Source organism: Aphanomyces astaci (assembly GCF_000520075.1).
Source record: "Aphanomyces astaci strain APO3 unplaced genomic scaffold supercont1.21, whole genome shotgun sequence".
NCBI classification, from domain to species: Eukaryota; Oomycota; class Saprolegniomycetes; order Saprolegniales; family Verrucalvaceae; genus Aphanomyces; species Aphanomyces astaci.
This window is the reverse complement of record NW_009798284.1, coordinates 197,620-222,528: the sequence shown is the minus strand read 5'-3', so window position 1 is coordinate 222,528 and position 24,909 is coordinate 197,620. Positions and strand designations below refer to the sequence as shown.

Here is a 24,909-nt window from a genome sequence, read left to right as displayed (position 1 = left end):
AAAATTACTACTTCACAGTACAATTAACTGTAAATCAATTTACTCTCACACACGAGAAACTAGTGTAGTCATTGCAGGCAAAGCAGCGCCCGTCGTTCTGTATTACTGTAGGCATTTTAAACCTATGTAACGTGTATTAATAGCTGGAAGAACGGTACCTACCTTACATATAAAAGGCACCACTTTGAAATTGAGTGTTTGGGTGCATAATGCAGCGCCATATCTTGTTTTTGACTATAGAAACGTGCATCATCATCACTAAAACCATCCTGATCACTAGGTCATTGTTCAATTCATTTCCCATGACCTACCAGCCATCCACAACAACACCCCACCTCCCCCAATTACAGGTGGCCCTCCGCCAACAGCGCCGCCAGCTTCGTATGACTCAAATCATTCAAATGTTTCGAAGGGGACCCCACAGCCACCAGTGGTCACAAATGAATGCCCTGGAGCTGGCTGCTTTGGCGATCAAACTCGAACGACTCGTGTACCGAGGGCTTCCCGACAACATCGGTCTCTTGTCCGACGACGCGCTCGAAGTGCGCATGCGGCGAGTAATCAACCTCATTTTGAACGCGAGCAAGAAACCAAACTACCATCCAACTACACCTTCGAACAGCCGAGCCAGCGTCATGGCGGCATAACCGACGTCGTCCTCCCTATTTATCGAAACTTAATGCTATGAAGAAACAATACATCGATTTAGAGTGCTCATTCTCGAGTCTTCGGGTCTCTGGCAGCGTGGATGATTGTTTCGGCCTCTAGATTTGCATAGAAATTGGCCAAGCCGTGCGTTTTCGATGCACGCGCGAACACTTCATTAGTAAATGGTCGCGAACTATTCGTTTTTCGCATGCTTTGATTGGGAGATGGAATCCATAGGGCTAGCTACAGTCATGTACCTACTCGTCGTGGATATATAGCGGCTACCCGCTCTGCAGGGATATGATGCTTGTCAGGAGACTGCAGCCAAAGATCGCTCGATATTCAGAACTACTACCTCTGTTCCGAAATAAATCAAACAATCGCAAAACTTGACGTTCGGAAATAAATCAAACAAATTTTGACGCAGAGCTGTCAAAAATATATTTATGATAAAGTACTATAGAATTACACTATGCACATTATTGTATTGCAATACTAACGTTTCAAGATTGCCTCTGAACTATTTGTACTTACACGACAGAATTTTACAGAACTACACGGTACGCACATTGGTTTGCGACTACAACAAACTCCATAGGCTTGGCCACTTCACACCACCAAATCGGATTCAGTTCGCGATGCCCTCCCCTTCTTTTGAAGTATGTGCGTGATGGCATAACGAAGACGCAGCTCCAACATTTCGTCATTCGAAATGCTAGGATTATGAGGGAAAGACCGGGAAAGCACGCGTTCGAGTTTGGCGGCCGTGGCGGCCAACGATAGATCGCTTAGGGGTGCAACAGGAAATACCGCACTTGCTCGTAGGAGACGCATGATTTGGACCGTGCGCTGTTGTCGGCAGTTGCGGAGACTTACATGGTGAGAAGTGATCGATTCCAGGCGTTGGGGGCACATTGACAATTGATCCTTTCCTTATTGTATTTATGTGGTGCCAGAGACGATGCATGCTCGTATCTCTGTGTCGTGGCAGTTCTTCACAAATACTACTTAGTGTATCGAATGCTTATTAGTACTATTAATAAGCTTAGTACTGTATTCGTCAATCCAATAATAAAGCGTATTATTAAACCCAATAAATACAATATCACGTTACTCGTATAACGTTACTAGTAATATTCGTTACTCGTATAACGTTACTTGTAATATTCGACTATGAATGTGATTTTGCTTGACGGCGCAACTCGACAGGCCCTGGTTCCATAGCTAGCGTATCTATACACAACTCCATTCTAAATCTATGCAGGTTCCTATTATTTCGTCTCTACCACGGCATACCGCGACCAAGACCTTCGTCCATAGTCAATAAATACCCTGCTTGCCAGGCTCGAATGTTTAAGTCGTGCTCGATGGCAAGACTCTAGCCCCCTTGTACAACTACGCAGCTCACTACATCGTTACAACCACCAACAACAACCATACCGATTATGACACCAGCTTCGGAGCTGCCACCTCACGATCTACAGAGATGAGGTAGCCAACTTTTGGTTCGATAGGTACTAGGCGCCCACCCCAGCCCCCGTCAGCCCTACACCTTATAGTACGCCTGATAGCAGTCCCTTTCCACTGCACTTGGCGCCATCGGTTCCAAGAAGGTAATTAGGCCGCCGATTTTCGCCCAAATAAGCCCCCGATGACTGCACTACGTACTCGTCGTTGGAAGGGACACTGCTTCGTTATCGTCCGCCGCGCCGCGTCACTCTACGATTCCTCGCTCGATTTGGATCTCACATTGACCTCGGCTGACCTCTACGTATCCACGCCCGATTGTGGGTTCTAGCTGTAGCTACCAAAGTCAGTGCGATTGTTTGAAATCCAGTTGAGCATCACCCCTGATTCAAGCGATCAGTTGCACTCTGCGATTGTATTCCCTGCGTCTCTTGATAGTTGGTCGGACATATGTATCGAAGGACAAAATGAACCTTAACTTAAAAGTCGCTTGGCTATTCGATAGTACCGGTAGTAGTTCCGTCGACAGGATTTAGCATGCTTGCAATCGTAAACGATCGGCGTCGTTGCTGCCTGTTTCGACGTAACTGCAAGACTTTAGTGATGATGCGGCTAACTTTCACTGCGAGCTCGTCCGAGGACAAGACAATAGGGGCATCGTGGGGGAAGGTGTGCACCAGCAGCCGTTCGATTTTCAATGCCAAGTTGATTAAGGCTTTGCCACTCGTGAAATTATACCGGTGCCGGTGCAGAAGTCGAACGATTTGATCCGTTCGCTTTGAGTGCTGGATTGGTTTGAGAACGACTGCGTCATGGTTGGGGCTGGCCATTTGGCAAATGAGGGTGGTAGGACGTGACTGCATAGCAACTCAATGTGACTCGTTGCGTTTCTTTGTAGAATTAACAGCAACGTGGAACATAACTCTTGCGTATGTTTGGCGGTCAGTCACATGACGTCAAATGCCTGCGCTCAATTTGGCCTACCGCACATTCGTTCATTCGAACCGATTTGTTGATGTGGAGGAAAGCGGTCATTGTTAATCTTTGTTTCCAGGACTGGGTTTACTGTTAATGTTATTGTAGGTTTTGGCTCGACTACAAAGTACAGTACTACTACGTAGTACTTCGAAGTACTACCTACCATGTACCAGTATCCATCAACTGATGGATACAATGGATGATATAAATGATACCGGTAGGTTGTACAGTAGTATGGATCAAGTGTACAGGATTGATCACAGGGAAAAGACATAACGTTAGTAGTATATATCATTAGATTCATACAGAAGAACCAACACAAGTTGGAGGCGCCACATAGTATTACATTTGAATAATGCTGTACTACGAATACTGGAGTATTCGTTAGCCCCCTGTACAGACATTGCACCTCCAATGTCTCATGATAGAATTTCCGACTGACGTTTTAATGCAACAGAAACAAAATACAAACTGCACACGGATTGGAGAGGTCAGGGTATATACGTAGTCTGCCAAAGTACCGAACAGTACAATTATTTTAGATATGAGACCGTTATTGTAACGTTAATTGTCATTTGCTGCGAGCGACTTGTAGGGTTGACCGCCAGTTGGAGGTTGCCTGGGGTGGGGTTTGGAATTGAGACAACTGCGGGGCCGCGCTGGTTAGGTCTCGTATTCGCAGGGCACCGACCTTTGGACCCCCAGAGAGACCACCCATCCTCCAGCTACGGGTGTTACATCACCCACAGCAACAAGTCATAGCTGATTCTACGCCGCATTCCCCTTTCTGCAATGAATGGCTGATACAGATAAAGTTGGAAGGAATTCCACTGCATCAATGTACCAGGGGTATGAACTTTGAACTTTGGGGATGCTCTAATGATCATCCAATGAAGGCAACACATTGGATGAGGGTTATTTTGCCCTGTTTCTTGGTGAGCGGTTGCTGCAATTTGGTGATTGGAATTCCCCTGGGTGTCCCATCTGTTATCAACTCAACCGCGCTACTTTATAAGCTAACCAAGAGACAATAGCAGCGAAACTGTCGTATTGCAGCCCCCAAAGCTGACCAACACATTACAATCAAACAATAGAGTACCGGTAGTACATACTAATAGAACATTTGACGTCCGATCAGGGCCGTCCAACTACACATATATTCACAACATTTCAACGCAGCGCTATCGTGTCCAACGTGTAGTTGTTGGGGGCGAAGGACGCGGCAGACTTCGATTGCAGAATGCGCAGGACAAGCTGCCGCAGCTTCATGTCCAGGACTTCGGGTGGCCACGCCGCCTCTTCATCTTCGCCCACAATGGTATTGCCACTGCGGTACAATAGCCGCTCCATCTTGAGTGCGAGGGCGCCAATCGCAACGCTATCGACGGTGGTAGCGCCGTCGTTTTGAATCCCCCTTTGCAGCAGTTGGAAGATTTGCCCTGTTCGGCGCTTCCGCAGTGGGTTCAACGGAGGCGACAAAGCTGACGAGCCCAGGAAGGCGTGCTCGGACAGTGCGTAGCACATCGCAACGTGCAATTCAGCTGGGCAAGGCTGTTTATTCTGCGTGTTTTTGTGGCACCGTCGAAGTTCGAAGATAAGCATCGAATTGACAGCCATCGCCATCGTCCTCTCAGAGTTGGTAAATACCCCATGAAGCTCACATTCCCGTTGTGAGCATTTGAGCTCCAACTCCCGCTCACTCGTTGGATGAGCGATATTTACCATGGAATCTACTGAACGTTGGAAAAATAATAAAGGTTGTACTTCGAACTTCGTCGACAACGCCAATGTGACGTGGTTGTAGGTGGAACTCGCAAGTGTTGCACTCAAAAAAATACAGGGGTTTGTATCTACGGTAGTCGCCAATAGTGGGTGTGGATATTTTATTGACGCTGCACAATCAATGACTGAAACCTTGGTGTCATTTGATTGGCAATGTTGACACCAAAAATATGCTTATTCACAGCTTGGTTATGTTTGTCAAGCTCAAAAATCCTGGAATTTCAAAAGACCTTTTCACGGACGATTCGCTAATCGACTCCAACGAACTAATTGTTCTCCCTGTCATTTTCATCCTCTTTTCTGCAGAACTTACCACAGGACGCTCGAGAAGCCACCTTGAATGCAACTTCGCCTTCAATGGACACATTACGCCGACATGTAGTATGGTGCATTTCAACTAAAGACTACAAAAAAATGCCTTGTCTTTCGACAGCTATTCCAACTTTGTATTGATATTTTTTAGGAAAATAAGCCGTAATGACGATAGAACTGGTCAAGACCAACAGAAGTTACGGTTCAAAATTTCGATTGGTGAAAAATTGATCGAGAAATAGAATTTAAACCAACCAGCCTTTTTGTATGGAAATATATCGAGCCAGGCACATATTGGCCGAAAAGGTGCATCAAGTATATCTTGGTCTTTGTATACAGCACTTATCCGTATGAACGTTTCCATTGTATCCGGATTATTCAGGATGTTTAACCTATTTACCAGATAAAAACGTAAGTAATAATAATTTAACGTCAACATTACGTGGGTTTAACTGAAAGAACCGAGGCGTTTAAACTAAAACGCCTCCTCCTGGGGATGGCCGATCTGTAGTCTTTAGATCAAATGCACCATACAAACAAACCCTGAAAAACGTTCAATAAATCTGGATACCGTTCAACCAAGACTGAAAACCGTTCAAACTAATAAACTCCAGTTAGATGAGGCATATTTTTTGTAATCTGACCATCTCAACTCCTACTAGGTTAAGCGTATCTCAGTGTTGGCCTAACCACTGGTGATGCGCTTAACCCGGGGGATTTAGCATTATACTTCGAAGTATGTGCACGCGGGGGTAGGACGAAGTCCCGGGGTTACAGGGTTACGGAAAGAAAATTTGCTTGAACTTGGGGTTTCGGGGTATAATACTGTGCTCTGATCCATATCTTTTGCAGCATACTTCGACGAATCATATTTTTTTACTTTTTATCTTTGGTTTTGTAAGCAACGGTAATTTTAATACATACTTGTCGTTTGTATATCCATAATAGAATAGTATAATAAAATAGATCCTAAATATTAACTGTAAGGATGAAAAACCAGCAACTTGGATACCTTGTCAACTCCTTTGCAGGACGAGTTAACACATTCAAGTCATGCCAACACTGTGGCTTACTAGGAGTCAAGTTGATATCTGGTCACATGGGAAGCTAATGATTGGCTTACAGTTAATACGCTAAAATACTGAGAATACAACGCTCTACTCGAATCACAAACTTGGAGCGACCTCACGAGCACATCTAGATGCCTAGATAAGCTGCGACTGGATGGGGATAGCATCTCCACCGCGGTTTTGGGAAATCTAGTTATATTTCGGGCAAAACACACTGCCGATAAAAGTTTCGCCCAAATTTGAAGGCTTTTATCTATACTAAGCATTTGTATGCAGAATTATCAGAAACCCTCCAAATTCGTCGAAAATACCCGAAGTTACACATAGTCAGAACACCCTGTTCTGATAGAGAACATCCCCACTGCCCTGTCAGTCACGTAGCAGCGTCGACTAGCTGTGTAGGAGGTTTTTGTGCCTTCTAGAGGCTTTTCCTCAGGGTAGAAGTCAGCGCAGACATTTGGTCACGGAACATCATTGGATGCCGTGGTCAATCATAGCTGATTTTGATTGGCTGATTCTTTCCAGTCAGAAGTTATTCACTTCCAGTTATTCCTTCTGCCTCCCACGTGTCTGTTCCTGCCTACTACCCTCTCAACTGGTTATTAGCCTTCCACCCGCTACCTCTCGCGCTGCCCTACCGTTTACTCGGCGCCGAGAAGGCGCTGAGTGAACGGTTCTTTGAACTCACTTCCGTCATTCTTGCCGGTGAGGATCTCACCGAAGATGACGACTCACTGCGCCCAAGTCGAGACGGCCACGTCCATGAAGGGACTCCGTCGAGCCTGCACGATGCTATTGAATGACTGCAAGCGCATCCGGCTACACCAAGCCGAAGCGGCAGCACTGCCTGCCGGCTGACCGGCCACTCACGCTCGACGCCCACCCACCACTGGGTCCGGAATTCACCGAGTAGCTCGCGGACAACCGCTCAACGGACGAGGCGATTGCGAAGTCCATCCGCAACCACGTGGATGAGTTGATCATGTTGGAGTAGTCGACCATCGCGCGCTCATACGCGCTGGTCTACGCCTACTTGTCCTCCACGGTCCAGCGTGATGCCGCTGCCGGGATTCGCGTGCGAATTGTGTCATTTCGTCGCTTCGGGGAAAATTCTCCAGCGACGAACAAAAACATGCAACGGCCATCTTCGTTTACCAACAGCTACACACGTTGAAGTTCAAACCTCACGTGTTGTTGGACATCAACCTCCAAGCCTTTGACAAGATGCGAACGGCAGTGGAGAAGCTGGAAGGGCGACCCCTCAGCGATAGCCACTTAGCCTCGGCCCTCCTGGCAGCACTACCTGAGTGCATCGCTCTAGACCTGTTCGTATGCCGCGGCGCTCAGCAGAGTATCCCATACAAGAACATGCGCCAGTTGCTTGAGCAACTGGCCGGGCTTGGTCACCAAGTACCCGCACTACCTCGGCCCAGCGCCGATCGCCATGGCTGCACCGGTACATGGCTCGGCAACCGTGACCACGATGACGCGGTCTAGCGCATTGGCCTTTCGCGATGGCGCCAGCCAGCGTGAAGGCTACGGACAAGCGGCCATCGTACCCTGGGGCACCCAAGGCCAAGACCCCATGGCGGATTGGTGTGACTACTGCCTGTCCTCAGGCAGCCACTCGACGTACACCTCCACGAAGCTCTCCCGTTAGTTCCACCAGAACGCGGTGCGTCAAGACTTTGTGTTTCCGCCAGGATGGGCTGCCATCCCACCTGGCGAATTACCCCAAAGTGGTGGTGGTCGACGCACTCAAGGCGGACCAAGCGGCCACCGCGGTGGCAAACGCCATGGCAAAAACCGGAACATCTTTCCTCAACACCGTTCGCCAAGGTTACGCCTCAAGCGGTCAACAAGGTTACGCATCCAGCGGCCCACCGGGCTACGGTTCCAGCGGCCATTCAGGCTACGCCAGCATGGGACAAGGCGGCCATTCCGGCTACGCCAGCCTCGATTACGGCGCTTATCGCGACGATCAACGCGGCCGTAGCCCGTTTCGTCAGTCGGCCTCCCGCTACCGCAGTCGCTCAGGCGACCGGTACCGCGACTACCGCGAAGACCTCGGCTATTACCGCGACGACTGCGCGCCATCGGGGCCACCGCAGCCGCAGCCGCAGCGCGCCGCCGGTCGACCAAGGCTACGCCCAACAGGCTCTACCCGTACGTTAGTGTCGCAGAACACACGTCAACAACGTGACCAGACTCCTTATTTCTGTCTTCACGCACACATGCCGGCATTTATGCCTCGACATATTTTAGATGATCAACATTCACATGTTTCATTTTACGGGACTAAAGCAGTCGACCGACAAGTCAAGTACATCCAAAGTACTTTCGACATTATTACAGGACTTCAGTCCGTATTACGATTCGCTCGATACTACTGTATCGCGATCACTTGTATTTACGGGTACTGGATGTGCACTTCGCGTGTCAACAACCAGCCCGGTTGTCAAAGAGCAAAGTCGATCCCGTCACTGGACGGTAGGTAGGTAGATAGTGGTGCATCCAAGCACTCCACCTTCCATCATGAGTGGTTCATCACCTACGAACCATTCTCATCCTTTGCTGGTGCAGCCGACGGCCACCAACTCCATGTCATCGGCCGTGGCACAGACCGACTCGAGGTCACTGGCATCAACGATGACACATTAGTGATCTATCTGCAGGATGTATATCACATCCCAGATTTACACTTCAAATTTATTTTCCGTGGGTCGTGCACTACATATGGATCGACATAAAATTGTCTCCATCACCCCACAGGAGTGGACTCTAGCCACCTACGACGGCGAGTTCACCGCAACCTACGACGAATCCACCGGATTGTATGTCATTGCGACGCGGCTTTCACCGCGCATCGCCGACTCCACATCGACCGTCCTCGTGACGCAGTCGAATGCACAGGGCACTATGCAATGGTACCATCGACTGGGCCATCCAAGTCATGACAAGCTACGCAAATTGCGGCGTCATTCGACCGTGTTTGAATTTCCTATCTCTCGGCAGGCCATCGCGGCCCATGTTTCGTGCGACACATGTTTAAGGTCGAAGTCCAAAGTACTTCCCTTTTCACGCAACAAAATGCCCAAGTCGTCGAGGGCTCTGGAACGAGTGCACTCCGACGTGTGGGGTCCAATCAATATCCCCTCTATCACTGGGGGTCGATATTTCGTCACGTTCATCGATACACCTTTGTGTACACCATGCAAAAGCGCGCGGACCTGAACGACAAGTACAGCGCGTTCTGTCGCGACTCACGGCAGCGTTATCGCTCCGACGTCATCGAGCTTTGCTACCATCACTTACCACCTAGTGAGTTCGAGGAAATCCAAGCGCTCCAAATGGACAACGCTAAGGAGTATGTTAAACTCGAGGCCCGTAGTCAGAGCGAATACGGCACCCACCTTACGTACACGAATGCCTATACTCCGACCCAGAACCCTGTGGCCGAGCGGCGTATCGTCACCATGGCTCGCTCTATGCTACTGCATGGTAATTTACCACAGTTCTTGTGGGGCGAAGCCATTTCCCATGCAGTGTTCCTTATGAACATACTGCCGTCCACCACCATCAGTGGGGGCACTCCATATCGTCTATGGCACCAGAGCCATCCAGACTACGCACGTTTACGCGTATTTGGCTGTGTAGCCTACGCACACGTCAACATACCCATGCGTGTGAACAAGCTGTCTCCCCGAGGCATGCTGTGCATGTATATTGGCTTACCCGAGACATCTCTAGGGTTCAAGCTGCTGAACATCGACACACATTACGTGGTTACGAGCCGCGATGTGACGTTCGTTGAACATCAGTTTCCCCTCCTCAAATCAGTCGAGGACGTGGAACGTCTTCGAATTGAACATCCACAGCGGAACTGTTTCACTGTGGGCCAAAGCTCACCACGCCTCCAACCAAGCCTGCCTTCACCCCTTGGGGAAGCTGCGCCGTCTACGACACCAACACCTCTACCCTCGTTTGGGGAGGCCTTTTCATGGACGACGCCTCTACCCTCATTTAGGGAGGCCGTAACATCCACGTCGCCCTCATTTGGGGAGGCTGGGACATCTGTCCCCACACTACTTGGGGGAGGGAGATACGACCTCACCTCTACCCACACTTGGGGCGACTTTACTTCGTGGGTAAATAGGTACAGTGTGGCAAGTCCCTATAGTACATGACGTACCCGACATCACTCCACCTGTCTGTTTGGGTGGCATCCTCCGCCACCCTTCACACCAGTCGTCCACCACTCCGACGCCCAAGCGTCGTCGAACGTTGATCTTCAACACAACGGAGGAATATTTCTCCGTACCATGTACTTCCTTCCACGAGAAGTACAGACTGTCGTACTCCGGCATGTGTGAGTACGACATCCACCTCAACTCCAACGTCATCACATACTACAACCCCGTTACTCGCACTTCCGCCTCGGCCCTCACGGTCTCGAGCAGCGGCGATAGCACATGTCGTACCTCGTCTCATCGACGTCTACCACACTGGACACGGCGGACACGTCCACGCGACGGTCCAGCTCAGTTGCTTATGTCGTATATTGAGGACGCCTCAGGCGCTCAATCCCTCTCGACACCGCAACACATCCTCCTCGCCTCACCTCTCAACTCACATCAATTGGAGGTCTGGTTATAAGGACAGTTTTACACAGCTGTACAAGTGGGTTATACCTACAAAATCACACGCAAAACACACATCGTGGATTATAAAGGGACCTCTCAAATGTTTCGCAAGTGACCTCTCGTTGATGAGCCGAACTTTCGTTGATCGGCCAAACAGGATAACCCAATAGAAACAGATTAAATATAATCGACTACCCCAAGAAGTAATACCTTCATTATTACTTGTCTCTGATTGGCTAAGTTTCTACTGGAAAGGTAATGGCCAATCAGATGTCTCGGCTCTATTTGTGCTCGATTGAACGAACCATGCAAAATTGGGAAATTTGACGAAAATGGACAATACATATATATATATATACACTATACGGTACAGTAATAATGTACTAGTCCTCTATAAATTAGCTCTGTCAACACTACAAATATCCAATAGTTTAAACAAGTATGTGTCGGCTGATCATGGATATACTGTGTGCGTCGCCTATTGTGGATTCGATACGAATTTCCAGACCTCGTCGAATCGAATCTCGCCGCCGAATCGAATCACGAATCGATGCTATTGGCTAATCCATTTTTGAGTGTCGTTGATTGGCTCTTGCAGAAAGTACAAGTATATTCAGCCAATCAGAACTCCAGCGTGATTCAATACTACCGCAAGACGGAATAGAAGTACACGGAAATAGAAGTCCCTTGACATACCCTGAAAATAGAATAAATCATCGTCACTCCAAAGTTCAAACTCTTTAAATTGATTTGAAAGCAGATAATAATCTAATAGAGGATGAATTATACTCCATGCGTATAGGGATTCCGAAAACATCACTTTCATGAAGTGGCAACGTAAAGGTAACTTATGGTACCGGTATTCCAAACGCAGTCGATGGTGGATGTCGTGGTGCTGTATGTCAGCTCGGATGCGATATCCGGATGCGACTTCAATTGACGAACTCTTGCTCTGTTTAGACGCTGAGGCCGAGAGTTGCTTCTTGCCAGGGTTCTCTAGGAGGATTCCGAGGATGGTGCGATACTTGCCGCCGGCTTGATATCTCCGGTATGGGATGAATTGTAAAGTGCAGTTAAACTAGCCTATCAAAGATGAGTGACTCCCCGTCCTTTTGCATCAATTCGAAGGAGATGTGACCCAATAACGTTATTATAATTTTTACTATATACTGTTAGCGATCATTGTGGACCAGAGGACTGTTAGTGTTACTGTAGTAACAAGCAATCTATCATGGCTGGTAAAGTTCGCCCACAGCTGAGCAGCGTGTGATTCACTGTACAAGTACTGGTACCAGTGCTGTGTACATGTACCCCGGTAGGTTGAGTATCGAGGGTTGACAGTGGGGACCAGATTTAAATTGTAAACGAACCCCGCCGTTCTTGTTGCATGATAACGTCACCCTGAACAACTCGTTGCTTTCTCTTTCTTGACATGTATATTTTGCACCCCGTGTGTATTGGAATACGTGTAATAATAATTAAATTACTAACTGTTATCACTACCGTTGGTGATTGTCAGGACTGAACAATCCGACTTGGGTTACAGTTCGAACTTGACGAATTCGTCGAGCGTGAAATTGTTAGGTTGCAGCGCCACGCTTTCCTTCGAGTACAGGATGCGTTCTATTACGTATTTCAGTCGTGATTCCAGCACGTCTGGTGATAGGTCGTCGTCGTCGTCGTTTGGAAATGCTCGGGACAGTATTCGCTCGATTTTCATGGCCAGTGCGTTAAACACGTCGGACGTGGCGACTTTGAATTGGGCGTCGTAGGACCGATACAGCATTTGTGTGATGATGTCAGCACGACGCTTTCGCGTAGGAGGGGTCGGCAAGGGGATGAAGGGGACGGGTGTGGGGTACAATGCATACGACATGGAGTTGTGGGGGATGGTATTGTTCGTTTGGGCTGTTGGTTGCAGATCAGGATATGACGGCTGGGGTAGTTGCGAGAAATGTTTACGGTGGCGTGGCTTTGTGAAGGGCAACAAAAAAGGCGACGGTGTCTTTATCCCCAAAAAATCAAAACCCATGTCACACAAAAGTGGCATGCGTAACGTTTGGATTCAGCTTGTACTTAAAGCAACGTGTGGCTGCCAGCCATTGTTCTTGTCGCCGTTGACGTACAGTTCGTGCTGGCCACACAATCTTGGACGCGACCGCAGAACCAACGAAACCAAATCCACAAGCACACACTCCAATGCAGACTCGGCCGGATCATCACTCTCAATAGTGGGCATAAAACCACCAAGTACGAGTATCCATGATTCGATCGATCATCGCGCTGTATCAATAAATGGTGATGTCGACAAGGGATGTAGTTATTGCAATGGGCCAAATGACCCAAAAGGGCCGATGGACTTCAACCTTTGACGAAGTCAACGGCAAAGGAGTGATGTTCCTAACTCAACTTCGACTGGCTAACTAAATTCAAATGTTTTTTGGCGGATGCATATGGTTGACGAGTTGATGAAGAAGATTGTACATGGATATTTGCATACCTGTCACGACTTGAAGTTCCCAAATCCATTCAATTCCAATGAATTCAGGGTTCCACCACGGCAGTACTGGACAACAACAACCTGCGTCAACAATCCTATCCGGTACTGTATTCTACTTCACAATACTACTGTAGTACTAACTAGTAGCACTACGTAGTATTAATACTATGTAAGTTAGTAAAGATATTACGTCAGATCCATTTGAGACATCGCAGAATGTATTCAAGCCAGGCTGTCGTACTAGTAGTAGAGTAGTTTATGTTTTGGCGTAAGGTGACATTCTAGTTTGTATTTCGACAACGTTTTGGAGACCAAACTGGTAATGCAGCATGGAAAACGACAGCGCTGCAACCATAAACACGCGTAGTACACGCTTACAGTATGAGTAACGCTATTATTTGTAAAAAGAGCATCCCCTGCTAATGTTACTACTATTAATACCAGTAATAACATGTGCAGTAGTAGGTACACTTGACAACCAAACGAAGATCATGTTCGTATATGGTTGCGCCGGCCTTGAAGAGTCTCGTGAGGTTTACTGGTCCTACATACTAGTATTCCGTAGCCCTTGTACGAACATAGACACTCAAAACGGACAAAACGTTGCATGTACAATACTAATACTGGACTCATAAACTCCACAAACAACATGGCAATGTCATCAGTCGGCCAGCATGCTCTGAATGGAAAACTTGGATGGGATCGTCGGAATAGTAGTACGAGTCGAATTGATTGAACGTGCCCGCTTACTTAGGATGCTCTTGATGATTCGGCGCACCCGAAGTTCCAAGGCATTGATATCGACGGTGTCATCGAGGGGGCACGTGTGGCTGAGAATGCGCTCAATTTTCACTGCGAGGGGTAAGAGGACACGTGAGGGAGCTGCTGGATGGTTGATGTGTCCTAGGCTTGGGCGGTGAAGAAGGCGAAGGATCTGATGGATGCGGTTGCCGCGGCTAACTAGCGCGGGAACTATCGAGTCGGTCACAACGGAGACGCAGCGGTGGGTGTTGGAGTTCATTCAGGAAATAGAAATTCAAAGGAACGCCGGCCCAGAAAAACCCGAGTGCGTGTTTTTGTTCCTTCTGAGGATAGTTTCGGAAGGCAAGAACATCGGTACTCGGCATTGGCTGTTTTTGGGTTCAATACTGTACCACCAAATTGGGCAAGCAATGATAAACCTAGGAAATTTACATGCAAAGCAGATGTGAAATACGACATTGGGTGTATCGTGTATCCTTGGAAGAACTCGAATAACGGTGTGGCTTGCTGGAAATTTCCTGTCCTACCCATGCCACGTTACAGTTTTAGGCTGTAGAGCATTGTCGGGATATGCACGAGGGCTAGTGTTATCAACTTGAATATCGTTGAAGCACATTCCTGGTACGAACATAAGTCATGGATGGTTGGGAGATTGCTGCACTTGACTGTGAATCAAAGATTGGGCGTTTCATAATCTCACCAATCACAAGGCGGAATTCATGTCCACTGTCAGTTGATGGAATTGGCCCTATTCCCTCCAATATACTTGCCCTCCAATATACTTGAGACTGTACTACTGTGGTACGTAGTGCAAGCAAGGCTTGTGAGAAATAGTAATCCTCTATAAATTAGTTCATTTGAGCATTCATAGTCAACATCACAATTATTCTCTCTTTACTGTTAAACAAGTATGTGATCATGAATGTACTGTTTGACTGTGAGGCTCCTATTTCAATTATTTATTTGACTGTGAGTCTCCTATTTCAATATTTATTTGCCCCAATTCGAACTCTTTAAAAGCAATTCATTAACTTGTGATGAATATACGCAGCGATTTTCGTGATTTCACGGCATCTGATTGGACAAATTGGACAATTTTGAATTCGCAAAGTCACCTGCCTTGCGAAATCCAAAAACAGACAGACACATGAAAAATAAAAATCAACAATACAAACTTGAAGATATACAGTATTTCAAGGAAAACTATACAATTTCAGAATTATATATGGAATTCGCAAGGGTATACAGTACAAAATTGTCTATTTCTCCTTGCTTTTTCTACCTGTTGCGATAAATTCTACTCCATGGCGGTTGATGCAAGGAGCATTGAGATAATTATGTAAGCTGTGTATGAGAGCAAGTTCATACGATGTGGTATCCCGGACTCGGTCAATTCGAACAGGTCTAGACTTCAGTAATATCACCACTTGCCTGCCCAATGAATGTGGTCATCCCGAATTCCACCATCCAGTCCGTGTCGGTGCCGTACACCTCCCTGCTGGTGTGACCACGTAGTTGCGCGGGCGGGTGGCGCAAGACGTCTTGGTGGCACCCATCGCAAGTGCTAAATCTGCCACTTCAGCACTTGCGATGAACCTCTCCTGCCAGTGTTATAGCCAATCGTGTGTAAGAAATAAGGTGTGATATATTCTGATTGGATATTGAAAAGGAGCAAGGTGGCTCACCCATTAATTAACAAGAGGGTACAAAGCAGCAGACGTTTGGGGTTTGTACTTGCCACCGGTTGCGGCGGCAACTTTGCGGCCAAGCCGTTCAAACTTGGCGTCTTCGCCGTTGCCGATGGGTTCTGTGATGTCGCCATAAGGGTACAAGATCAAGTTCAGGTGATCAATGATAGGTTATGTTAGTACTGAGTACATACTAGTACATTCTTTGGTCACTCGACCGGCACGGAAATGTAGACCAAGTTTGCAATTCTGGTCGACGGACACTCGCAAGCTGGACTTTGTGCACACACCTAAAGCCCTCAAGAACATACACACCGGTAACTTAGGTAAACGAGCGAGGCTGACATGCTATTCATCATGCTTCGAAAGACGGGGTAGTTTTAATAGATAAATGACGTGCGTGTTAAGTTAATCCTCGACCGAGTAATTGTTGGGCTGGAGCGCCACGCTTTCCTTGGCCAGCAATATGCGCTTGATCACATGACGAACTTTCACCTCGAGCACTTCGGGCGTTAACAACACTTCGTCGTCGAGGGGGAACGTTCGATACAGAATTCGCTCGACTTTCAACGCCAGTGACACAAACACTGGGGAGGGGGCGTGCTTGAACTGGGCAAAGTACGACCGTTGCAACAGCCGAGTGATTTGGGCCGTGCGGCGGCGTCGCGCGTGTTGCTGTTGTGGCTGCTGTGATTGGCGGGGCATTTGGATGTTTAGGGGGTAGCACATGATATAAGTAAGACGCTGGACAACCCAGTGAAGATTGGAGAATGGGAGAGTAAGTAGGTCGGTTGTTCGTTTTGCATTGGTCCAAATGTGTCTGTTGTTTTTCTTGCTCCTGCTGCGTGTCTACGTGACTTCGATACTACAAATCAAGCAAGCTCCACTTTTTGGCTCTTTGGTGAGAATGGGATACGTGGTGAGTTGTTTTAGAGGGCAAGTTCAATAGCGACGTTTTTTGCATTAATCCTGGACATCAGGTAGTAGCGTATTTAGTACGAACTTAGGGCACATTGAATTCCCTTCCAAACATTATACACGCTGTGGTGCAAAGTACGTCGAGTTGGAAGTCTGCACGACATTGATCCAACCACCTAACAGTAGTGTTTGAACAGTCACTAACGTTAACATTAATATGTTCCTTTTTTAGTGTTGGTGAGATATTTAACATTCCATCATAAGGGTGCGTGCGATCTATGCCGCTTACGCCTGCCTGTGCACCATCTTTGTGTTGGACTTGAAACTCCACAAGTACATTTTAAAGGACATGAAAGTACTGGTCATGAAAGCACATTGTTTTTAGAGATTGTTTGTGGATCGAACGAACGAACGACGGATTCAGAACACCACCGACCATACGTCGAACTGGTAATACCGTAGTATTTCGCTGGTGGGGACTCTCGTTTGAGATTCGCAGCAGTAAAGAAGGACCTACGGTATGCAGTAAAGAACTACCACAAGCGAACAGTTATAGGGGCGAAGGAGGGTAGCTTTTTTGTACCAAAAACACTGTAACATCAGTATGAATGTTATAACATCCCGCCGTATTATATTTTCTTTAGACAGCTGTCGTTTTTCGAAGGATTGTTTTGTCGTGGTGATGATTCTCACAGTCAATGAATGCTCGCTCTGCAGTGGGTTGAAATACAGTATGGCAAACCATCAATATTGCGAACGCTTTTTATGCACTAAAATGTCAAATGTTTGAAGCACTCCACCACAAAATGTCCCTCGAATAAAAAAACTAAGGGTAGCGTGGGAAAATATAAATCCAGCTGCATTTTTTAGTGTCAAGAAGTCCCTGAAATATTCCAGTACATAATCGATTTGTATTTTGAAATTATAACGTAACGTTAACGAATTGGTGAAACTGTATTTAGCAAACGGTCGTAATATCTTAGTTTTGTATGTATGGAATACTAATTTACCAAAATATTATACCTGGGTGTCATGTTTTATTTACTGTTATACTAGTATGGTGCACTTCATCTAAAAATTTCCAATTGGCCAAATTGAAGAGTGGAGGTTTTATTATTTAACGTGCAATTAATGTAGTTAAACCCAAAATCCAGATACGTTAAATACCAATTGCATGCGTTTTATCACCCGAGTGGGAGGTTAAAGGTCCCAACTGCCTCCGGATATTAAATACGGATAAGAGTCACATACAAAAATCAAGATACACTTGAGCGGCCACCCCTATGGCCAAATATCCAAGCGCCCATGTAAAATACCGCTAGGTTAAATATCTATTTCTGGACCAATTCATCACAAAATTTGAATCTGAGACGTAGAATTTCTTCACCACATTGAGATCTGTCGATTATACGTCTCAATTTGCTGCAATTTTGAGTAATGAATATGAAATAGAAGTCAGAAAATTTTGTGAAAAGTTGGTAGTTTATAGATGACGTGCACCATACATGAACTCAATTCTACATTAGATTTGAATGCATTATAAAAGTAATAAGATACAAGTTGAAATTTGTATTGGACAACATAAAAATGAACATAGTTTTGAACTTCAAGGTGGTTTCCTGATCTTCTTTGGCTGAATATAATCAATCATATCCAATGAAAACATGAAAACTCCTCATTACCATTGATTGGATATAATAACAACCGTTCGCGATATTGATGGATTACCATAGGCGCGCCACACGTCAGTCACGTACGATCGAAGGCCAATACTTTAGACTCTTGGGTTGGTGGCATTGGTCAGGCGTTATTGTTCTTTTACACATGACGTTTTACATGTCTTCCTTCAGCCACTGCCCCCCTGAATCATTTGAGCGATGTCAAAAGCTACTGCGGGTCTGGATGCCACAAAAAATGGCATAAAATGGCCGTTTTTCGAAGGAAAGTTGCCAAAATCTAAATATTTTCATTTTGCGAGAGTTTGTGCATCTGGATGCCACCAAAGTTCAAACATTTATGCCACAATTTTCTTGAGAATCGGGTGTTATATGCCAATTTGGTCCAAGTTTTTTATGGTGATTTATGTTATAAATTGATTTTTGTCCACAATTCAGCTGGCATCCAGATATCTTTGTAGATTTTTCTTTTCTCCTTTTATTCATGGGATATAGGACTTTGGGAAATTTATTTTTGCAGACTTACCAAAACGGTTTATGGTATAACTTTATGTGGTGGCATCCAGACCAGACCAGCCCTTACTTAGCCTTGCCGATGCCTCCTAAGATACAAGTTGAAATTTGTATTGGACAACATAAAAATGAACATAGTTTTGAACTTCAAGGTGGTTTCCTGATCTTCTTTGGCTGAATATAATCAATCATATCCAATGAAAACATGAAAACTCCTCATTACCATTGATTGGATATAATAACAACCGTTCGCGATATTGATGGATTACCATAGGCGCGCCACACGTCAGTCACGTACGATCGAAGGCCAATACTTTAGACTCTTGGGTTGGTGGCATTGGTCAGGCGTTATTGTTCTTTTACACATGACGTTTTACATGTCTTCCTTCAGCCACTGCCCCCCTGAATCATTTGAGCGATGTCAAAAGCTACTGCGGGTCTGGATGCCACAAAAAATGGCATAAAATGGCCTTTTTGCGAAGAAAAATTACTTAACATTTGTAAATCGAAATATTCCATTTTGCGAGAGTTTGTGCATCTGGATGCCACCAAAGTTCAAACATTTATGCCACAATTTTCTTGAGAATCGGGTGTTATATGCCAATTTGGTCCAAGTTTTTTATGGTGATTTATGTTATAAATTGATTTTTGTCCACAATTCAGCTGGCATCCAGATATCTTTGTAGATTTTTCTTTTCTCCTTTTATTCATGGGATATAGGACTTTGGGAAATTTATTTTTGCAGACTTACCAAAACGGTTTATGGTATAACTTTATGTGGTGGCATCCAGACCAGCCCTTACTTAGCCTTGCCGATGCCTCCAATCGAAATTGATTTTCTAGATCCAGAATGGAAGGGGGCCTCGAAAATGCGAGCTCGGCAGGTTGGACACACCCACTGACTATTGTGAACTCATTGGGTGGGTAGACCCAATACTGGCAGGTTTACGATAATTCAGGTAGAACCAATACTGACACCATAATATTCGAGGTTGACGATAATTCAGTTGTACGGGTGGCCTAGACTTTAGCCACTGGAGATTACCACGAATTCACAGGCCACATTGAGGCTCTCTGACTCAAGCTACTTTGGGCAAAGTTCTTATTAGACCCAATAAACATGCAATCGCCCAAGACATTGCAGGTTGTGAATGGATTGTAACATATAGTACTTATAGTACTTTGAGGCACGGGCTGGGATTGTGCTGCCAGCCAATACGTCAAAGTAACTGCCCCTTCAAGTCCCTCATTTTAAGTTCACCATCTGGTTGAATGCAACTGATGTTACAATGTGAATCAGTCATTCAACTTGTTGGGACCTCAGATGAATGCGATCTAGAGGCTGGCTGAAAGAGGCAGTTGTAAGTACTAGTACATAGCGAGCCATAGTCATACTAGTAATAAGCTTACAGAACGAAGTCAGGGACGTTGATTTCAGTAGAGCCCTCATTCGTTTCAAAGTAGCGGGCTGACCCCACTGCTGAGGACTTTTGTGAAAAACATGGATACTTTTTGGCAGTGAATTAGGATGAAACGTGTGAGCCAAATGGACAAATTCATCGAATTTGCAAGGTTACCGGTATGCACGCCACTCTGTTTTTCCTGGTAAAACGGACGTTTTCTGACAGAATATAGTGGCATCCAGAGCAGCTCTGAACACTGTAAGATGTTACTTTAGACGCCCTAACTCGGAATACTATTTACTATTACATCGATGTATTAGTATTATTCATCGAAATCCCGTCTAAAGTTGCTAAGGGCTGGTCTGGATGTCACCCATAAAATTTATGCCATAAACCGTGTTGGCAAGTCTGCAAAAATTCCCAACATCCAATATACCAAGAAAAAAAGGAGAAAATGAAGTTTCTACAAGGTTGTCTGGATGCCAATTGAATTATCGAAAAATTACTTCGACTATCGATTGAAGTGCAAGACTTCAAAGTGAACACAAACCTCCATAAAAACTTTGGACCAAATCGGTCGATTTTTTTATGCCATAAACACTCGATTCTGAATGAAATCGTGGCATAAATGTTTGAACTGTGGCGACATCCAGACGCACGAAATCTCGAAAAATGGAATATTTCGATTTTGGCACTTTTCTTCGCAAAACGGCCATTTTATGCCATTATTGTGGTGTCCAAACCCGGCCTAAACCTCTCTATTTACTGTACACTATTACTAGTATGCTAATAACAACTTCGCTGACGTGCATATTGTGTATTCAGGCAAGGCTATTCAACTTACTTCTATTTGATTTAGCGTTGTATTATGAGATCGATATATATGCATATATATGTAAGTGCTTTTATTCGTCAACTGACTGTGGGGTGCGGGACACTATCATTTCCAAATTTGCCGGCACGACTGTCATGGCGTTGTACAAGTGTCGTACGTTGGCCTTGTCCGTGAGTGCAAAGTCAAAGTTCTGGACGAACGTGGCGACGATCACGAGCAACTCTGCGATCGCAAACCGGTGGCCGATGCAGTTTTTGCTCCCGATGCTGAACGGCATGTACACGAACGCGTGGGATTTCGACTGTCGGAGGGCTGCGTCTGCCGCCCACTCCGGCGTGTCTTCCATGAATCTCTCCGGCGTAAACTCCGTTGGGTTTGCCCAGGACTTGGGGTTCAAGTGCATGGCCGACGTCAACACGTTAATTGACGTACCCTACCAATATATATGTACCACCACATCACATCTAAGTTAGTTAGCTGTTGGAAGTATTAAAGGCTGTTGATATGAACAGATACTGTGATGGAGTAAGGTGGAACCATGGATATAAAGTATCGTGAGTATTATGAATTTGCTGCAATTTCCAAATCTCTGCGATTTGTAAAACAGATCGCAAATCTCGCCTCAAAGTTTCATTGGCATTCCGAATTCCGCAGGAAGCGCAAAGTAAAAAGAAAAATGAATGTAGCCAATCAGTGAGATGCATGCTCGGATTGACCAATGGGAGCGATTCATCATCGGCTTCCGACTGTGAGCCCGGAAATTCATACCAAATCAATAATATAGAACTGTACATTTTCTATAAAGAAGCCTTGCAACAAATTGAGTTAACCAGCTCGACATCACGTTCAATTAATACTCACGTTAGTATTGTCGATTTGATAGGGTGCAATCGAATCGCGCCGACCAAACCGATCCACAATCGATCTGATTGGTTGAATTTCATTGAGAAGGTTTTGATTGGCTAATAATTTTGAGCTCAACTGAAGTAGCCAATCAAATCGATTTAAATCCCAACGAGAAACCACGCCACAACATGAAATTTCACTCGAAAGCACAATATATGAATGGCATCACTTTTCGTAGCATCAACCTTGAATTGAAATTAAATTCATATCAAGGAAAAATGATTTTAATATTATTAATGACACAGGTATACACACCGAAAAAAATTGAAAACGTATAGTATACAATATATATATACTGCACTACACCTAATTTCCTGAAAACAATCCTGTTGGTGTCCACATACTAGTATATACTAACTAGAATTAGATAATACCGTAGCTATAGAGAGGTAGGTACATAGCCATAGAGAGGCGAATCTATATATTACTTCAGTGCAGTTTACCTTTGGCAGGGGCAAAGTCGCCCCGTCACATAACGGAACGTTGTCATCTTGTTCGGTTAGTCGTCGCATCAATTGAAAGAACACACTGTGCAGTCGCATGGTTTCTTGGATTACGGCCTGCGTATACTTGAGCGAATGAATGCCCTCCCACGTCGCAAGTGGGGACGTCGTCGCATGGTCTGAGACGCTGGTCAGAGTGTGCACTTCCTGGCGAATTCTGGCCACGACCAGAGGTCTCGCTGCGAGTTCCACCAGTACCCATGCCAGGGATGAACTGGTGGTTTCGTGTCCAGCGGTCATGAACGTCATCACATGCGTGACCGCGTCGTGGTTGGTCGTGGAGGTTGGGTCAGTGAGGATGCGATCCAGCAGGTCTTGGTGGTTGTCATCGTGGCTGCTTGGGTTGACACTGGCCAGCTTGTGCTCGATCACGTCCGAGATGACAGTCGCGAGCACATTTTTCGCCGCCCGACGGCGTCGCAGAGGTGGAAGTGGCCAGTGGATAAACCCGGGAACGGAAAACATCCCGATGAGCAGGAGCGGACTGGGCGCCAGCTGCAGCTGCTGGTACGCGCCCAGCGCTTCCGGGTGCTCGTGAAAGTCAAAACCGAACGCCACTTGACCAATGATCTCCAGCGTCAGCGTTTGCAGCACTACATACAGGGTTCAATAGGTCATTCAGGAAATATATATATTTATATATATATATATATATATATATATATATTGATACATTGTAGAGTGGTTGAGATAAGGCAATCCACAGCGAAGCAACGGCAAACTGCAAAATGGTACTGACTGTACTACGCACCTGAGGCCATGTCAAGTCGTGTGTGGGCTGTGGCAGCTGCCTCCAATATAGTGGCGCAGCAACGCGTGGCGAGTTGCTCAAACACTTTGACAAACCCTTTGACTTGGGCGGCAGTGAAGTGCGGATTCAGCATCTTGCGCTGGGCGTCGTGCTTGGCTCCTTCCGAGCTCACAAGCCCCTCGCCCATCACAATGTCCTACAAAAGTGTGACAACGTGTAGTGCAGGGAACAGACTATAACTGTGAAGAGAATATTAATAATAACAATAGATAATACCCCCAAATATGATCGAATGATGGGGTGTCGGGGGTAGTTGGAGGCGTGGGTCACTAGCACATGCTGCAGGGCCTTGGGGTCCGACAACATGACCGTATGGGTGAACAGTTCCCGGTAGTACACCGCCGACCCATACTGGTTCAACCAAGACAAGTACGGTTCGGGGTAGTCAGTCGTGGACTGCCACGTGGCAATGCTGCGTCGTGTTTGCAGTCTAGTCAATTGAATATGAAAGTCGAAAAACAAAAGAGGCGTTAACGACGTACGCGTTGCCCAAGAGGTAGTTGGTTGGCGGTGGTCCAGGGAGGAGTTTGCGGAGGGGGTGGTTCACATAACGCACCACCGTTAGGGCCACTATAGCTCCAAATGAGACTGATAAGGCAGCAACGACGGTGGTTAAGTGGCTGGAGGAACTCCACCACCACGGCTGGGAGAAGGCACTGAGAACAGTCGACGTGGACATCCCCGCGGCTACTAAGGAGCGAGGACGAAGTTAGTTTTAAAATGAAGTGCTACGACGACAAGCTAACAAAGCAATCAAGCCATCAAGATACTGTTCGCCCAGCTGTAAGAGATATTGGCATTGAAGTGACACACATCTTGAAGAATCCGTTCAGCTGGAACAGAGAGAGGAATTCCTAACGCTAAACAATGGACTCCTCGGGGTGTGGAGGACGACAACCATCATGGTCATGTCCTCGCATTATTTGTATAAGAATACGTCAGGTCAAGCCAAACTTGGTTTCACTCGCAACAGTTCAAACGCAATTCGAAGTACTATACTGTAGGATTAATACTATACCGTATAGTGTATATGTATTGCGACAGGTGATATTTCACAACCAGCCGACACTCGTTCACAAAACTTTGTTAATCCATTGCGACATACAAATTTGAAGTATATTAAACAAGTTCACAAGTAAATATCAGTTATTACAAGAAAATTATCAGTTATTACAGGAGTCGCAATAGATGAATCCGTCGAAATACATATACTCTATACGGTAATACTACGAAGTAGTCCTGTACTGTAGTACTATTAATAGTACCTACTCTGTACACACCTACCGTGTGATGCTTTGTCCTGCATTCACAGTCAGTAAGTACTACTCCAGTAGTACTCGAAGTATCTTTGTACAATTATTATTAATAATAACTGTACTTACTATTAATACGTAGTAGGACATAGATCATATGAGGCTTTGTCGTGCATTCAGTTTTCTGACTGTGAATAATACGGGCGTTATCACCGAAATACGACCTGGAGGATATAACCAT

At 45.9% G+C, this 24,909-nt stretch overlaps 7 protein-coding genes across 7 annotated transcripts; 1 reads left to right on the top strand and 6 right to left on the bottom strand.

The window, feature by feature from the left end:
• The first annotated feature begins 175 nt into the window (after nt 1-175).
• Nucleotides 176-717, top strand: H257_08973 (hypothetical protein). The gene has a single exon (XM_009835069.1). It carries the CDS (start codon nt 210-212, stop codon nt 645-647), a length of 438 nt encoding a protein of 145 aa, XP_009833371.1. The 5' UTR covers nt 176-209; the 3' UTR covers nt 648-717.
• A 1,612-nt stretch (nt 718-2,329) lies between these two features.
• H257_08972 (hypothetical protein) lies at nt 2,330-2,945 on the bottom strand (the record flags this gene model as incomplete). The annotated part of the gene is made up of 1 exon (XM_009835068.1): nt 2,330-2,945. One exon carries the CDS (start codon nt 2,943-2,945, stop codon nt 2,610-2,612), a length of 336 nt encoding a protein of 111 aa, XP_009833370.1. The 3' UTR covers nt 2,330-2,609.
• A 1,245-nt stretch (nt 2,946-4,190) lies between these two features.
• Nucleotides 4,191-4,807, bottom strand: H257_08971 (hypothetical protein). The gene has a single exon (XM_009835067.1). The coding sequence runs from the start codon at nt 4,714-4,716 to the stop codon at nt 4,264-4,266; it is 453 nt and encodes a 150-aa protein (XP_009833369.1). The 5' UTR covers nt 4,717-4,807; the 3' UTR covers nt 4,191-4,263.
• A 7,548-nt stretch (nt 4,808-12,355) lies between these two features.
• Nucleotides 12,356-12,863, bottom strand: H257_08970 (hypothetical protein). Its single transcript, XM_009835066.1, has one exon. The coding sequence runs from the start codon at nt 12,774-12,776 to the stop codon at nt 12,441-12,443; it is 336 nt and encodes a 111-aa protein (XP_009833368.1). The 5' UTR covers nt 12,777-12,863; the 3' UTR covers nt 12,356-12,440.
• A 911-nt stretch (nt 12,864-13,774) lies between these two features.
• H257_08969 (hypothetical protein) lies at nt 13,775-14,452 on the bottom strand. Its single transcript, XM_009835065.1, has one exon. The coding sequence runs from the start codon at nt 14,419-14,421 to the stop codon at nt 14,062-14,064; it is 360 nt and encodes a 119-aa protein (XP_009833367.1). The 5' UTR covers nt 14,422-14,452; the 3' UTR covers nt 13,775-14,061.
• A 1,597-nt stretch (nt 14,453-16,049) lies between these two features.
• On the bottom strand, nt 16,050-16,654 carry H257_08968 (hypothetical protein). Its single transcript, XM_009835064.1, has one exon. The coding sequence runs from the start codon at nt 16,577-16,579 to the stop codon at nt 16,259-16,261; it is 321 nt and encodes a 106-aa protein (XP_009833366.1). The 5' UTR covers nt 16,580-16,654; the 3' UTR covers nt 16,050-16,258.
• A 4,590-nt stretch (nt 16,655-21,244) lies between these two features.
• Nucleotides 21,245-24,094, bottom strand: H257_08967 (hypothetical protein; the record flags this gene model as incomplete). Its single annotated transcript, XM_009835063.1, has 5 exons — nt 21,245-21,628; nt 22,545-23,197; nt 23,356-23,551; nt 23,632-23,845; nt 23,898-24,094. 5 exons carry the CDS (start codon nt 24,092-24,094, stop codon nt 21,266-21,268), a joined length of 1,623 nt encoding a protein of 540 aa, XP_009833365.1. The 3' UTR covers nt 21,245-21,265.
• Between the last annotated feature and the right edge of the window lie 815 nt (nt 24,095-24,909).